This window comes from Hakea prostrata, chromosome 2 (assembly GCF_041222555.1).
Source record: "Hakea prostrata isolate BN-2017 chromosome 2, UWA_Hpros_2, whole genome shotgun sequence".
Classification (NCBI taxonomy): domain Eukaryota; kingdom Viridiplantae; phylum Streptophyta; class Magnoliopsida; order Proteales; family Proteaceae; genus Hakea; species Hakea prostrata.
The window spans coordinates 21,948,052-21,963,891 of NC_142601.1; the positions used below are offsets into that span (position 1 = coordinate 21,948,052).

Sequence of the window (15,840 nt, forward strand, 5' to 3'; positions counted from 1 at the left end):
TTAGAATAACCTCTACGATTTCTTGGACTTCTGTTTGATTTTTCATTTCACAACAATGCTGGAGGGAAGAAAAACGAACAACATATATCCATTTTCATTTGACGGCGATGAAGGATATAGTTCAGATTTCTTGACGGAGGAACGAAAAAAAGGAGGTGAGAATGGAAACGTCGGATCGGGGTTTTTAATGGGTAGATGATGAGTTCCATTTAGCTTGCATTTAAAATAAGGATTCAAACTGAATCATTAATTTGGTATATTACACGTGTCATTTTGTGAAGCTGCACTGCTGTGCAGAAGATTTTTTTCCACACCCAGGTGGGGTTTAAATCTTCTGCGGCCAAAAAGGCAACGGCCATCTAGCAGCGGGCTGTCAAAAAACGCCACATGTCTTAAAATAGATCTTGACCATTGAACAGTTTAACCATGCAATCCAATCTTAAACCAATCTAATTGACCCGGTTTATTGATCCAACCAAATCGTCCTATTTGTGATTTCCAAAATCTCTCTCGCTTCTTCTTCGATTGCTTCCATTCCCCTGTGCGTGCTTTTTCCCCTCAGCAGGCTTTCGTCTTCGACTGCGATGGTGTAATCCTGGTGTCCAAGCACCTGCACAGAGAAGCCTACAATGATGCCTTTGCACATGTCATTGTCCGTTGCCCTTCCAACACTGTTGAAACCCTTAATTGGGACCCCGAGTTTTACCATGAGCTCCAGAACGAAATAGGTGGAGGAAAACCTAAAATGAGATGTTTTGAAGTCTATTTCTACGTCTTCTTTCAGATTTTGATTCCTTCTTCTTTTGCCTCAAAGAGTGGTTCCCTGTTTTGTTGGTTTTTAGGTATTTTGAAGAGAATGGTCGGCCTTCTTCCTCAACTTTGAAGCACCCCCAGAAAAACGATTCTGATCTAAGCTGATTGATGCAATCCAGATTTGGCTACCAATTCTCAAATAACTCTAGGTGTTAAATCGTTTGGTGATGTTCTCTCGGAATTGGCATTTCTTGACTGCTTCCAACATTTACTCATCATCTCCCCTTGATCTGCACACTGACGAAGCTTGTTTGCTTTCTTAGGATTAGAAAACTGAATGCTTCAAGGCCGGCCGGCAACTTTGCGGGAAGAGGGTTTGAGAGTCAGGGGTGAGTCCAGAGGAGTGGTTTGGATCAATGAACCTGATCAGTTCGATTTTTGGTTTAACAACGGGTTGAGTGGTTAAACTGGTTTAACACTGGATTGCATGGTTAAACTGTTCAATGGCCAACTTGGTATATCTAAAGAATGAAACCCGGATAGTTCAAAGCGTTTGCGCGATCCTTGTGAAAGGAAATTGGCGTGATCTATCAAAGTTCAAGATTGGTTCTAACTTAACATCTACAACTGTTAATAGAGTCCTGCTACAATTATCTACTGACGGCTTTCTTTCTTGGGCATTCTTCAAATGGGTTGAATCGCTTCCTCTCTACAAACATTCCTTAAAAACTAATTGGACCATGATTCATATTCTTACCAACCAAAAACATTTCAAAAGTGCACAGGACTTGCTTAAAAGGATTGCGTTCAAGGATTTCCTCTCATCACCATCGGTATTAAATGCACTTGTTAGTGACCACAATGACCCAGATTCAAATTCTCAGATACTAAGTTGGCTGGTGATCCTTTATGCACAATCAAATATGATCCATGATACAATTCAAGTGTTCGATCAAATGAGAATGAATGGATTCAAACCTCATTTACATGCCTGCTCGGCACTCTTAAATACATTGGTGAAGGCTAGACTCACTGATAAAGCATGGAGAACTTACAAGAAGATGCTTTTGATTGGGGTCGTCCCAAACCTCCATATATTCAATGTTCTAATTCATGCTTGTTCCAAGTCAGGGGATGTGGAGAAGGCTGAGAAATTGTTTAATGAGATGGAAGCAAGGGGCATTTTTCCGGATCTTTTTTCCTACAACACGTTGATATCTCTCTTTTGCAAGAAGGGCATGCACTATGAAGCTTTGTCTGCGCAAGAAAGAATGGAGAGGGATGGAATATATCCTGATATTGTAACCTACAACTCTCTTATTTATGGATATTGCAGAGAGGGTAAAATGAGGGAGGCTTTGAGGCTTTTTAAGGAAATCAAGGGTGCAACTCCGAACCAGATAACATACACTACACTTATTGATGGACATTGTAGAGCAAATAATCTTGAGGAGGCTTTACAACTTCACAAGGAAATGATGGCAAAAGGACTATTTTCTAGCATTGTTACTTATAATGCTATCCTACGGAAGTTGTGTGAGCAAGGGATGATGAGGGATGCAAATAAACTTTTGAACGAAATGAGTGAGAGGAACATCTCTCCTGATAACATTACCTGCAACACGTTGATTAATGCTTATTGCAAAATTGGAGATACAACATCTGCTTGGAGAGTCAGGAACAAGATGTTGGAGTCTGGGTTATCCCTAGATGAGTTTACTTATAAGGCTTTAATTCATGGGTTCTGCAAGGTCCAAGAGGTAAAGAGTGCGAAAGATGTTCTGTTTGACATGCTTGATGCAGGTATTCTCTGAAACCTACTACCTAATTATCAATTATTACTTTATTGTTTGATATGTACTAGAAATTGAAATAGAAAGGTAAAGTTTTTTTTCTATGGCACACCCTTAAGGGGGCTCCAAACTAGTGATTGCCCCCTTAAGTGCGATAAATGACACGACACCCCCTTGCTTAAAGTCAAATATTCCAAGTTACCCCCTTAACGGTCAAGCATTTTGTCCGTTAAGTTTAGGTTGTAAATGTCCAATATACACTTGGTACTGTATAATAACGAAAATACCCCTCAGTCAATTCTTTTTTCCCTTCCCTCCATTTACCTTCGACTTCACGATGTTCTTCGAAACATAAGCTTGATGCTCCTTGATGAGGACATTAGTGAGCAGTTCCAAGTTTACTGGCGACGCCGACGTAGAAATCATCCCATGACAGCATCTATGTGGATGGATGATGAGTTCGGAGGTTATCTGGTTGGTAGGATCCTATGGTTCAATGAGAAAAACTGCTCATAGGCAGTTTGTCATGTTATTTCCCTTAGTCTTAGTGGGTTGGGTAGTAGTTTACTGTTGAAGTATTTTAATTTCATGTTTGAGTCTTTATGGGCTGGGCCTAGAGTTTATTTTGGCCCAATTTTGAATTATTTTGAGTTTGGGATATATTTACAACTTAAGTTAGGGTTATTTTGGGAATTAAACATGTAGGGTTGTGAGAAATCAAATTTTTTATTTAAACCTTGTATGGAATTTGTTTTTGCCAATGAATGAATGAAAGAATTTGAAAAAAAGAGCTCAGGTTGCTTTTTTTCTTTCTTTCTCTCTCTCTCTCTCTCTCTCTTGGTGGAACCAGCACTTCCCCCTCTCTTCAGGTAATCTCTCTCTCCTCCTTTCACCCTTGTTTCTCACTAGAAAAATTCCCCTTGCTCTCCTCTACAAAGATCTACTCTTTTTTTTTCCTCAAAAAAGTCCTAGTTTCTTTCCTAGAAATCTTCTTCTTCTTCCCCAAACCCCACGGTTGTTCTAATTTTCTTGCAGAAAAAAATCTTTGTTTTTTTTTCTTCCCTCTTTCCCTTATATGGCAGTTTAGTTTTCTATTGTTAGTCTCTCTTCCCTTCTCTTTGTTTCTTTTCTTTCTCTCCCTCTCTCGTATCACCTACTCTCTTTCCTCAGATACACCATTATTTCAAAATATATTTTTCTCCTTTCCTAGGATTCACCACTACCTCAAAATATTTTTTTTCTTTATCTTATTTCTGTTCCTAAATGCTTTCTAACCCCTGTTTTGCAGCCAGGATCAGTAGGTAACATTATCTTTCCCTAAATATTTCTCATTTATTCTTTGGCAGTAGTTTTGTTTGAAACAAAAACTTCCTAGGACTCCCTTTACATTGTTAATTGTTGAATTCCTTGTTAGAAATCTGATATTGATTAGGACAACTTTATGTTCTTTAAGTTTCTTAATACCCTTGCATTCAATTTAGTGTTATAGTGCCAAGATCCCCATCCCCTTGTTTCCCTATTGATTCTTGTTTAGTTGTGCTTACCAGTAGGACTTATTGTGTTTGTTTCTCTACTTTAACTGTCTTACATGCATGATTAATCAGAACTCAAGTGCTGCAAAATACCTTTCTTTACTATCTGTCAAGAATAGGTGTCTAATTCTAAGAGTCTAGTAGCCCACTTTGTAGGTCCCCTAGTTTCTAGAGTTTCTCCTACATCACTCCTCCTCCTTCAACTCCGACAACCTCCTCACTCCAGCGAACCCCCACTCTCCCTCACAACCGCTGCTCACGTGAACCCTAATGCCCACTCTCCCTCTTCAACCTAACCTCTGCAACTGATGTATCGACTCGCCAAGAAGTGCTTCTAGTGTGTGTAGGAATGCTGTCTCTGTTAAAGGATCTTGCTTGGGTGTGATGGGTACAGAGAGATCAGCAGAGGGCGACTAAGCCTAGAATGGTGAACTCACGTGGCTATGAGTAGCCCACCATTTGATTCTTCCGTCAAGAATGGATCCAAACCTTCAACCTTCTCTTCAAGAATCAGTACTGATATACCTCTCTACGAGTCACATGGGGTATCACTCCTCTAAACTATAGACTGAACCATTCTTCTTTGTTTGTCTCTCTTTTATCTTCTTGGTTGCTTTCTTGGGAGTGAAACTGATATTATACACAGGCTTCCTTTGATCAATACTTGGATGATTGGCCTAGATTCTTCCAAGCAATATTCCCAGACAAGCAAAGAAGATAGAGATTGAACATGGTGAACTTCTGTTTTCTGTTCTTGAAGTTTGCTTCTTTCTGTCTCGGTTTTTATTGAAATTGAAGCCAAAAAAAATTGATGACAGATTAAGGCATAGATGATAGAGGCTAGGTTGAAGAGGGAGAGTGGGCATTAGGGTTCCCGTGGGTAGTAGTTCCGAGGGAGAGTGGGGGTTTACTAGAGTCAGAGGAGGTTGCCGGAGTCGGTGGAGGAGGAGGATTGAGCTTTTGTTTCGAAGAAGCTTTTTCGTGAAAACAGAGGTAAATGGAGGGAAGAGAAAAAATGATTAATTGAGGGGTACTTTCGTCTTTACATAGTACCAGGGGTGCATTGGACATTTTACAACCCAAACTTAATGGTCAAAATGCTTGATCGTTAAGGGGGGTAACTTGGAATATTTGACTTTAAGCAAGGGGGCGCCGTGTCATTTATCACACTTAAGGGGGGCAGTCACTAATTTGAAGCCCACTTAAGGGGGCGCCATAGAAAAAACTCAAAGGTAAATTGTAATTTGTTAGAAAACTTAATGTAGTTAATGATTAATGCTTCATTACTAGCAACACAAAAAACAGTGTGACTGCCTTTTGTAGCATAGAACTTTTATAACATAATTTTGATGAATATCCTTCTAATGGATGGCATGGAATGGCTTAGTGCTGAAGATGGGATTTATGATGGTTGAAACAACATTTTTGTTTTTTATGGATTTTTCGTAATCATCTTGGTGTTGAGGAGCTCAAACTGTAGGAATTTAGAAATGGAATGTCTACCAATGAATAGCCTGTCCTATTTTAGGTTGGTGAAAGAAACTTTTATAGTAGAAAGTACAATATTCATTTAAAACCAGAAAAGAGAATAATCACAACAAAAAATAAGAGGGGGGAAAAAGGAAAAAAAGGAGCAGAAGAAGACTTGATAATACCTAGTGTCATGTTCATGTAGTCCCAACTGAATGAGGTCCAGACAGATAAGGTCTTGATAAATCAACTAAGATAAGGTGAAAGATAAAGAAATCTAAAAGAGAGGTTCATGGGATGCCTGTGAATGTGGAACTCCAAGGGTAAGGTTATGTGGTCATTTATATTTGTTTGTACTTAATTTGGGATCAATTCAAAAGTGTAATGGGGAAGTTGTTAATGGGATGTTTTTCTTGACAGATTCTTTGTGATGGGGGTGCAGGGGTAGACTAGTGTCAGAATGTACTGAATCTTGAGTGGGATGTGGGAAATGACCTTGGGTGGAGATCTTCCTAGTTTTGTGAGGTTCTGACGGGTAAATTGTGTTTTTGATTTTAGGGTCTCATGGGAGTACAAATTTTCAATAATATTTGTATCTTAAGATTGGCTGGTTAGTTAGGGCTAGGATTTGGAAATGATGTCAAGGGTATTTGGCTTTGTGTATGAAATTTGAAACAATTCTGATGGGGGTTTGCTGGACTTGAGGTTTCTCAATCTTGGAGAGGAATAGGGTTTGGCCAGGGCTTCTTGGGCTTGCAAAAAATGTAAAACAAAAGGAAAATAAGGAGGGGGATGGTGCTGCCCTGTACTTATCTTGCTGTGTAACAGCGGATGAAGTGCTAATGGAGATGGTGGGCTGAATCTATACTGTAAAACCAGATTCTTGGACTACTGAAACAACTAGGATCCCAAGGCTTGGTCTTGGACTTCAGGCCCCAGTCCTTTCCACACAAAGGAACACGAACTCAAGCCAAGCTGCATCACATAAAACTGACTCTGTACTCATTTACTCTTTTCTTCTTCCCTAAATAGAGAGAGGGGGGCTCGGGGGGGGGGGGGGAGGGTTGCTGTTAGGAACAGAATTAATTGCAGGCAGAGGAGGAAGAAGAAGAAAAGATTTCAGAAGAGAACAGAGAGATAGAGATAGAGGATTGATTAATTTCTTTGATGCTTTCTCATTACGCCTTGTGGTTCTTATACAGCAGTGAAACGGTTAAGAAGCCTTCTAGAATGAACTATTACTATGTAAATTCCCCAATTACCCCCATTACTTCTTGAAGTCTCTTTTGTGTTTGCCGGCAATAAAATCACTTAAATGTGAGGGAAGTTTATGAATACGCGTCTCTCTCCTGGCTGGATGGACCACTTCAGGTGCCAGCTCTTGCTGTGATTTCTGTGCTCCATTTTGAGATGGAACATTACCGTCTCCTGAAAGTGTAACCTCGTCCTCGAGGTTTAGGTAAGGAAATTGAAGCTTAAGCGCTGCCCAATCTTCCCAAGTGGCTTCCTTAGATGGAAAACCCTTCCAATTAACGAGGGCTTGATCAATGGATGTGTGATGGCATTGGATCTGGCGGTGTTGCAAGATAGCAGCGGGAGTGATTTCAGCCAAAGCTTCTGCCGGTGGAGATGCTGGTGGCGGTGGCTGTCCAACACAAGGTTTCAGGGTAGAAACGTGAAAAATGTTATGGATTTGAGATCCCAAGGGCAGAGATAGGCGGTATGCAACCTTTCCCACTTGAGCAAGGATTTGATAGGGACCGAAATAGCGTTTCCCCAATTTCTGGTTGATGCGCATAGCCATAGAGGATTGTCGGTAGGGACGGAGACGAACATAAACCCACTCACCAGGTTGAAGTTCAAGGTCCTGACGGCGTTTGTTCGCCTGATGTTGCATGCGGTGTTGAGCGTGACGAAGGTGAAATTTTAAGTCGCGTAGAATGTGATTGCGGTCTTGTAACTTGTTGTCCACTGCGTTGTTAATGGTTGTACTCGGAATATAGTGTGATTTTTGGAGGTTGGTGTCCATACACGACTTCAAAGGGGATGGTTTGTATTGTAGAGTGAAAGGCAGTGTTGTAAGAGAACTTTGCCCATGGAAGGTACCGAGTCCAAAGGTGAGGTTGCTCGCTCACGAAATACCCCAGGTACATTTCCAAGCCTCTATTCACCACTTCTGTTTGCCCGTCGCTCTGAGGGTGGTATGTTGTAGACATAGCGAGGACGGTTCCTGGAGTCGGAAAAGCTCTTGCTAGAATGTACTGAGAAAGAGAGGGTCACGATCACTAACTAGTGATTTGGGAATTCTGTGGAGCTTAACAACATTCTCAAGGAAGGCTTTGGCTACTTTGGCATTGGTAAAACGAGGCGGCAAGGGTGTGAAGTGTGCATATTTTGACAGTCTATCGACCACCACCATTATTGCTGTTTTGCCGACGGACGGTGGAAGACCCACAATTATATCCATGGAAAGGTCCTCCCAAATTTGTGTAGGAATTGGAAGTGGTTGAAGCAATCTTGCTGGAGAAGAATGTAGAGACTTCATTTGTAGACAGATTGAACACCCCGCCACAAAATTGGCGTGCCGCTCTGCGTATTCCCCTCCAAAATACATTTGCTGAGAGGCATTTCATTGTGCGTTGGAACCCTGCATGCCCCCCATAGGCTGAGGAATGATATTCTTCTAAGAAGCGACAACATAAAGGGGAAGATGCATCCAGTACTATGCGTTTCCGATGAAAGAGTAACCCATCGCGAGCAGAGTAATGAGTGTGAGTTGTTGGGTCTTGTAGAACCTCTTGATAAATCCGATTAAGTGATGGTCTCTTGTCGAATTTGATCCAAGAAATCCAATTTTGGTACTGTGATTGCAGAGAACATCATGAAGAGCTCCGACACCCATGACAAGGCATCCAGGGCTCTATTTTCACTTCCTGGTTTGTAAGTAACTTCAAATGTGTACCCCATTAATTTTGTGAGCCAATGGTATTGTTTTGGTGTCTAAACTACCTGCTTCATCATTTCTTGCAGGCTTTTCTGATCGGTGCGGATGAAGAATTTCTAACCAACCAAGTATTGGCGCCACCTTCCAATGGCCTGATTAATTGCTTGCGTTTCATAAGCATATGTTGAAGCCGCTTGCAGTGTAGGCGACAACTTCTTGCTAAAGAATGCTATTGGTCGGTCATCTTGAGCGAGTATGGCACCGAGTCCTACGCCGGAGGCATCTGCTCCAATGGTAAATGGGTTACTAAAATCAGGAAGTGCTAATATTGGAGCCTGAGTGAGTTGTTGTTGTAATGTCGTGAAGGCCTGTTGGGCTGAGTCACTCAACTTGTGTGCTCCTTTCTTTATGAGGTTGGTAAGTGAGCTGGCTATAGTTGCATAACCTTTAATAAATTTTCGATAATATCCAGGTAAGGCCTAGAAAAGCTCGACATCCTTGAGGCATTTAGGGGTGGGCCACTCTAGCACAACTCTTACCTTTTCCTGATCCACTGAAAGCCCATGGGCCGATACTACATGACCCAAGTAACCAATAGATTCCTTCCCAAAATCACATTTAGACATTTTAGCATAAAGTTGATGGGCCTTCAGAGTTTCCAGAACCACCTTAAGATGGCCCAAATGTTCAGTCCACCCTTTGCTGTAAACTAACAGATCATCAAAGAGATTAGTAGAAACCTTCATAAATAGGGTTTAAAGACTTGATTCATGAGAGCTTGAAATGTTGTAGGTGCATTGGTCAGCCCAAAGGGCATGACCAAAAATTCATAGTGACCCTAATGGGTCATAAAGGGCTGTTTTATGAATATCTTCCGCCTTAACCCGTATTTGATGATAACCCGAACGTAAATCGAGTTTAGAGAAATACTTGGCTCTATGTAATTCATCAAACAATTCATCAATTGTAGGAATCGGAAATCGATCACATACCGTCACGACATTAAGTGCTCGATAGTCGACACAAAAACGCCAAGTCCCATCTCTTTTCTTTACCAAAATAACCGGAGAAGAAAATGGGCTTACACTTGGACGAATAATTCCCGTCTTAAGCATTTTGGTTACCTGTCGTTCAATCTCATTCTTCTGAAAATGAGGATACCGGTATGGCCACACACTAACCGGTGTAATTCCAGGTTGCAAAAATATAGCATGGTCTTGTGTCCGGTTTGGTGGTAGATGTTTGGGCTCCTAAAAAATTTGTTTATTATTGGACTAGTAATTCTAGTAATCTAGGCCCATGTTCCCCTTCAGCCTTATTGTCTTCTTGTACTAGATCCAATTTGTAAAGAACTGCACATGATTGAGTTGCCACGATGCGTCGAAGCCCGTTATACGTGAGTTGGGCCGGTGGTAGTTTAGTATCTCTCTGTAACTCAATTCTTTGTCCATCTTGGTTAAATTGTAACCTAAGCAGATTATAATCAAATAAAACAGGCCCAACAGAGGCTAACCATTGAACTCCTAAGATTAAATCAGCACCGCCCAATGGCAACACATATGCATCAATGGTGATAGAATAAGATTGAATATTAAGTGGTAGATTACGTAGCAATCCTTCACATTCCTCCTTATTTCCATTTCCTACCATTACGGTCATATTGGTCGTTTTCTCCACCTTGCAATTTAATGAACTTGCCGCCTGACTACGTAGGAAATTATGAGTTGCCCCACCGTCTACCAAGATTTGTAAGGGTAGTCCCTTGATTATTCCCGTGAATCTTATTGTTGTTGGTGTTGGAATGTCATTCATGGAGTGAAACGACAACTCGGTTGTGTTCTCTGATTCATCTTCAAGTATTTCCTCCATGTTGTCGGTGTTAACAGACGGTGTGCAATCATCAAATTCCAACAGAAATAGTTGTCGTGACTTACACTGATGCCCTGGTACAAAGCGCTCATCACAATTATAGCAAAGTCCTCTATCTCTCCTTTGCTGCATTTCTGTTGCTGTAAGTTTCTTGATTGGAATGGTGAATGCAGGTGCTGGTAATAGTGGAACAGAGCTCCGTTTGAATGCCGGAGTTAAGAGTTGGAGTTGGGAGTAGAGGTGGCTTACTTGAAACTGGAGTGGGACGGAAGATGAGCTTCTTATTCTCAGCAATTTTTGCTTCTTGCAAACGAGCGAGCCCCGCTGCCTGAGCCATGGTTGTAGGTCGAAATGCCTTCACTTTGTCTTAATGTTGGATCACCGGAAATAAAACAGTTTACCATGAATGAGGTTGGTAATCCAATGATCCGATTTGCTAGTGCCTCATAGCGGGATTGGTATTCTGCCACCGTGGATATCTGTACCAACTTTGCTAAATCTCCCTCATGATCTTCATATTCCAATGGTCCAAACCGATTTTCCAGAACTCTTGTGAATTCCTCCCATGTTGGGTATCTCCTCGTCTTATACATCCATTGGAACCATTGTAACGCCTCACCTTCCATATGAATTGACGTCATTTTTAACTTCTGTTCATCTGGAGTTTCATGGATATCAAAAAGTTTTCTGCTCTGAAAATCCATCCCATAGGATCAGATCCATTAAATTTAGGGAAATCCACCCTTGCGGTTCGCAACTGAATGCCGCTGGTATTACTGGTTCCTGTAGATCTGAAATTGCTGAGAGGAGTAGAAGTCTCCTGATTTGCAGATCATTGGAAGAATTGTTCTAATCGGCCTTCCATAGATGCGATCTGCCTAACCAGTGCTGTAATGGCTTCTCCTTGCTCATTGACAGAATTGTGTAGCGAAGAAAGCTGTGAGCCATGATCAGCCATGGTGGTACTCAGTTGCTTTATTGCATCGTCCATTTGGCGTTGTCGTGTTCCTTCCGCCATGAGTTATCTGGCAGGTCGGACCAGTTGTTACGAACAGAATTAATTGCAGACAGAGGAGGAAGAAGAAGAAAAGATTTCAGAAGAGAACAGAGAGATAGAGATAGAGGATTGATTGATTTCTTTGATGCTTTCTCATTATGCCTTGTGATTCTTATACAGCAGTGAAACGGTTAAGGAAGCCTTCTAGAATGAACTATTACTATGTAAATTTTCCCCAATTACCCCCATTACTTCTCTGAGTTTCTTTTGTGTTTGCTGACAATAAAATCACTGAAATGTGAAGGAAGTTTATGAATACGTGTCTCTCTCCTGGCTGGATGGACCACTTCAGGTGCCAGCTCTTGCTGTGATTTCTGTGCTCCATTTTGAGATCTAACAGTTGCAGCTAATATATAAGATTACAACTGCATTCAAATAGAAATTAGGACTTAAATATTACCTGTACTTAGAAGATAGAACGTTATAACTCACTCTTAGATAGACTCATCAGCCTAAATTGTGGGCTGCTTACATGACTCAAAGACTAAAACTAGAAGACTTAAATAGAAGACTGATTACATTCCTAAAGGACAGAGGATGAGGTGGATGTACCTGACTTAAAATTGGGCAGAATTGTATGTTTGCCACTGCCCCAGTGAAAATTAAAAGAACCTAAAATAATAAAAAACTAACTGAATATTTCTCTACTAGTACTAGTGATGGGCAGCAGCTCCAAAAGCCCTAACATTATCCCACCCAGACTTGTTGAATGAACTTCAGGTCTGATTATCCTTTTTGACCTCTTCCACCATCAACCTTACAAAATAATATTGTTTTCCTTGGTCCACTTTGTCTTAAGTGCTTGAGATAGGAAGCCATTTTAACCTAATTGAAATTATCTACCACACTAGTTAGAACTCGATCAGTAAACATTTGTATGATTAGAGGAAGCATTCACGTAGTAGAACATTAGCACATTACTCCAAGCAATCATTTAATCTAGTCAGTCAAACAAATGATAGAGAAGAGGAAATGTATACACTAAAGAGAAGAGATTCAAACAGAGGATAAAAAAAAAATTAGTCATATGATCCAGTCCAATTAAGAATTTAAGATGAACTGAGTTTGGCTTTAGCTAGAAATAACCAAAACACCACTAGAAGTTTTATGGTTATGAACAGAACTTATATATAAATATATAATTGAAGAATATCATTATAGTAGATGCATTCCAAGATCTAGTTTGCTCTTAAAACCATGGCCTTAGACTGCAGATCTGAATGTAAATATTGGAAACAGCAATACTACTGCTTTGAGGATAAATTATACTAGAAGAGTTTTCTGGCCAAGATGCAGTGACTACCCAGGATTAAATTGCTTTTGGTGTGAGTCATTATATCTGGCCTTATACACATCATTTTAGCGTGGGATATAGGTGATCTTTGTAATGTTCTATGCTGCATTCACTCAAGTTAGTCAAGTAAGGTTTTAAATAAAAAGGTGAAACTGAACACAGGCCTCAGTTGAAACTAAGAATAGATTTAAGTTGAATTTAGATTGCTGGAGATTGAAACTTAAAAATATAGAGATGAATTGGTTTATAGGTTGGAAACTTGTGTTTTCTTTTAATATGATAAGGTTAAGAGATGGAGACTCTTTTCGGCCAACATGCACTATTGTTTGTTGAGGAGGGATAATGCAGTTTCCATTCGAGGGCTAAAACTGTGCAGGCCTAATATGACTTTTGTAGATATACTGAGAAAGAAATGCATGGCTTAAGACTTTAGGTTGAGAATGACTCTAAATAAAGTTGGTAGGAGAAAAAATTTGTGATGTATGCAAAATTGCATTGCAGCAGGAATTACTTCAGTCAAGTTGGTCAGTGCATGGAGTCTTCATTTTCCTTTTAAAATATTTAATCAATTTTAATTCATTCCAAAATTTTTATTTACAATTATTGCAAAATATGACCAATTATTTACAGGATTCTCTCCAAGTTATTGTACTTACTCATGGCTAGTGGATGGATACTGCAACAAAAAGAATGAGGAAGCAGTTGTAGCACTCCCTTATGAGCTCACTGAAAGAGGCTTCTGTGTAGATATCTCCATTTACAGAGCACTAATACGAAGTTTTTGTAAGAGGGGGAATCTTGAATATGCTCAAAAGGTCTTCAATCTAATGCAAGAGAAGGGTATATCAGGTGATTGTGTTGTTTATACCACTCTAGCCTATTCTTTTTTGAAAGCTGGGAAGCTGAATTTTACTTTTGATATCTTTGATGAGATGGCAAAGCGGAAGTTGATGATAACGATTAAGATCTACAAATCTTTGAGTGCTTCTTATGTTGATGACGGTGGCATCTTAAGCCAATTTTGGGATCATGCATCTGAAAGAGGGCTTATTTCACCAAAAGTTCTCTGTATGATGAGACAGTTGGATTGAAACTGTTTCAAGAATGTATGTCTGTAAAGCTGATAACAAATTTGAGTATTTGATGTTTAGTTCTCTAGATATCTTACTGAAGGTGTTATGTGAATAACCCGTTTAGAAGATTAGAAGGGCATTCTGCAAAGCATGTACAAGTTTATACACAGGCTGAGGCAGTGTGAGTACTCATCATTGAATGGTTGATAGCTAGAAGTTCATTGAGATATCAGTTAATATAGATGATGTTGCCTTGAAACATGAAGGATTATCCTTCTATTTTTGCATAACGATAAACCTCTTTCTGTGAGTGTTATTTAGCATACACGGTTTATAACTTTATATCTGTCAACCCTTCTAATTTTATTTACAGTTTGTTTAGAATTGGGAACAAATTGTACTAATCTATGGAAAATTGAACTTGACGTATTAACTGGCTGCAGTAGGATTCATTACCTTACAAACATCTTTCAATGATTTTGAATCTGAAAGTAAGAAATAATTGATGCAAGAAGGTACATTTCATTTAGCGGATGCAGTTAACCTCTTATTGAAACGGGGGCTGTTCTCTGGGCTTCATACTCCAGGTTTAGATCTGCACTTCAAAAAAAAATTTAATTGCATGTTATTCAAAATGAATTTTCCAACATCCAGTATTCTCTCATCCTTCTGATTTTTGTATATTGGAGGATCATGTAGCTGCACTGCTACACCATAACTGAATGGATCTCTCTCTCTCTCTCTCTCTCATTATTGTTATTATTGTTTTCTTGATTTTTTGGTGGTACTCAGACTGATCATATTTCGAAACATCTTAACAACTATTTTCAACCTGGTGTTGGAACTCTATAAAATCCATGTCTGACGTGGAAGAAGAGGCATATCCACTTATCATTGTAACTTGAGGCCCCAGATTTAGTTGGCTGCAAATCAAAGGTGAGAAAATGGTTCTGTTTTGGCCTATCATTTGCAGCAGTTTTTTTTTTTTTTGGATTCTGTTGTCACATTATTTCCAGGGTTCATACACTTCATGATTGGGGTTATTTAAATCAAATCTTGCAAAAACTTATTTTGAAGCTTATACATCTGTGAAATCTGCTACAAGCATCAGATTCTGGGTTCAAAATTCACCTCTTTGAGAAAAATGGGGGTTAAAGGTGTGTAAATTTGTCCCTCTAGGACCTTGTATTAGCAGGTGCTTTGTGCTCTGGGGATGCTCTTTTTTTTACAGTTAAAATAGTTTGGTTGACTGAAAGTTGTTTGAGAGTCATAGTTTCTTTCCCGTTTCCTGTTATTATGCAATACTTTCATAGTTGTCGTTTTATGCAATATTAGCCTCCTGGTGAGCACCCTCTCTCTCTCTCTCTCTCTCTCTCTCTCTCTCTCTCTTCTCTGTATGGAAACCTGCTTCCTTGTGGTGGGATGGTTGAAGCTCATATTGAGATGTATGAGTGATTTTTGTCAGTGAGATTTCTCGGAGATAGAAATCATAATTGCTGATTTATGAGCTTATGAGATTAGGTCCATTACAATGGAACCTATAAAATTGAAAGGTCCAAGCTATAAGTTGACTACCCTAGTCACTTTCAGCCCATTGGACTGCCAGTCTCCCAAGTTTGGCATAGACCTCGAGAAAGGATTTGTGTCTGTGCAACTGTAGCAACTATGTTGACAGGGCAGTTTGCTTGTTTTAAACTCTACCTGAAATTGAAGGATGCTTGGGTGGAACAGGTGTGGTATCACCACAAAAAGCATGGATGAGGTTTTTGCAGAGATGGGGAAAGTTGGTGCAGTTTTAGAAGTGCGAGTGTCAGTACAGACCTGGCGATGTGTTGGAAAAAATGGACCCAGAATGGACCAATATTTTTTATTTGGGGTGTGGTAATGAACCAATTCTATGAACACTAATATGAGGGACTTTAGTTCCATATGAGATAAGTGGTTCCTATTTTGTTCAAGTTCTAGAGTAGTTTCTATTTTGAATGGATTTTTTCTCGATGTAGCTATAAATAAACACTAGGGAATCGTACCAATTGCAAAATCCTAGAACAATTT

The 15,840-nt window shown here is 39.8% G+C and overlaps 1 protein-coding gene across 3 annotated transcripts; it reads left to right on the top strand.

Moving 5' to 3' along the window:
• The first annotated feature begins 497 nt into the window (after positions 1-497).
• On the top strand, positions 498-14,464 carry LOC149024051 (Tetratricopeptide repeat (TPR)-like superfamily protein). Of its 3 annotated transcripts, none has more exons than XM_089144431.1 (3): positions 498-962; positions 1,077-2,556; positions 13,343-14,464. In XM_089144431.1, the coding sequence occupies exons 2-3, from the start codon at positions 1,257-1,259 to the stop codon at positions 13,801-13,803; spliced, it is 1,761 nt and encodes a 586-aa protein (XP_089000557.1). In that variant the 5' UTR covers positions 498-962; positions 1,077-1,256; the 3' UTR covers positions 13,804-14,464. The 3 variants fall into 3 exon arrangements, with proteins under 3 accessions (XP_089000557.1, XP_089000556.1, XP_089000555.1); XM_089144430.1 differs by having other exon boundaries at positions 498-728; positions 843-2,556; XM_089144429.1 differs by having other exon boundaries at positions 498-2,556.
• Positions 14,465-15,840: the final 1,376 nt, after the last annotated feature.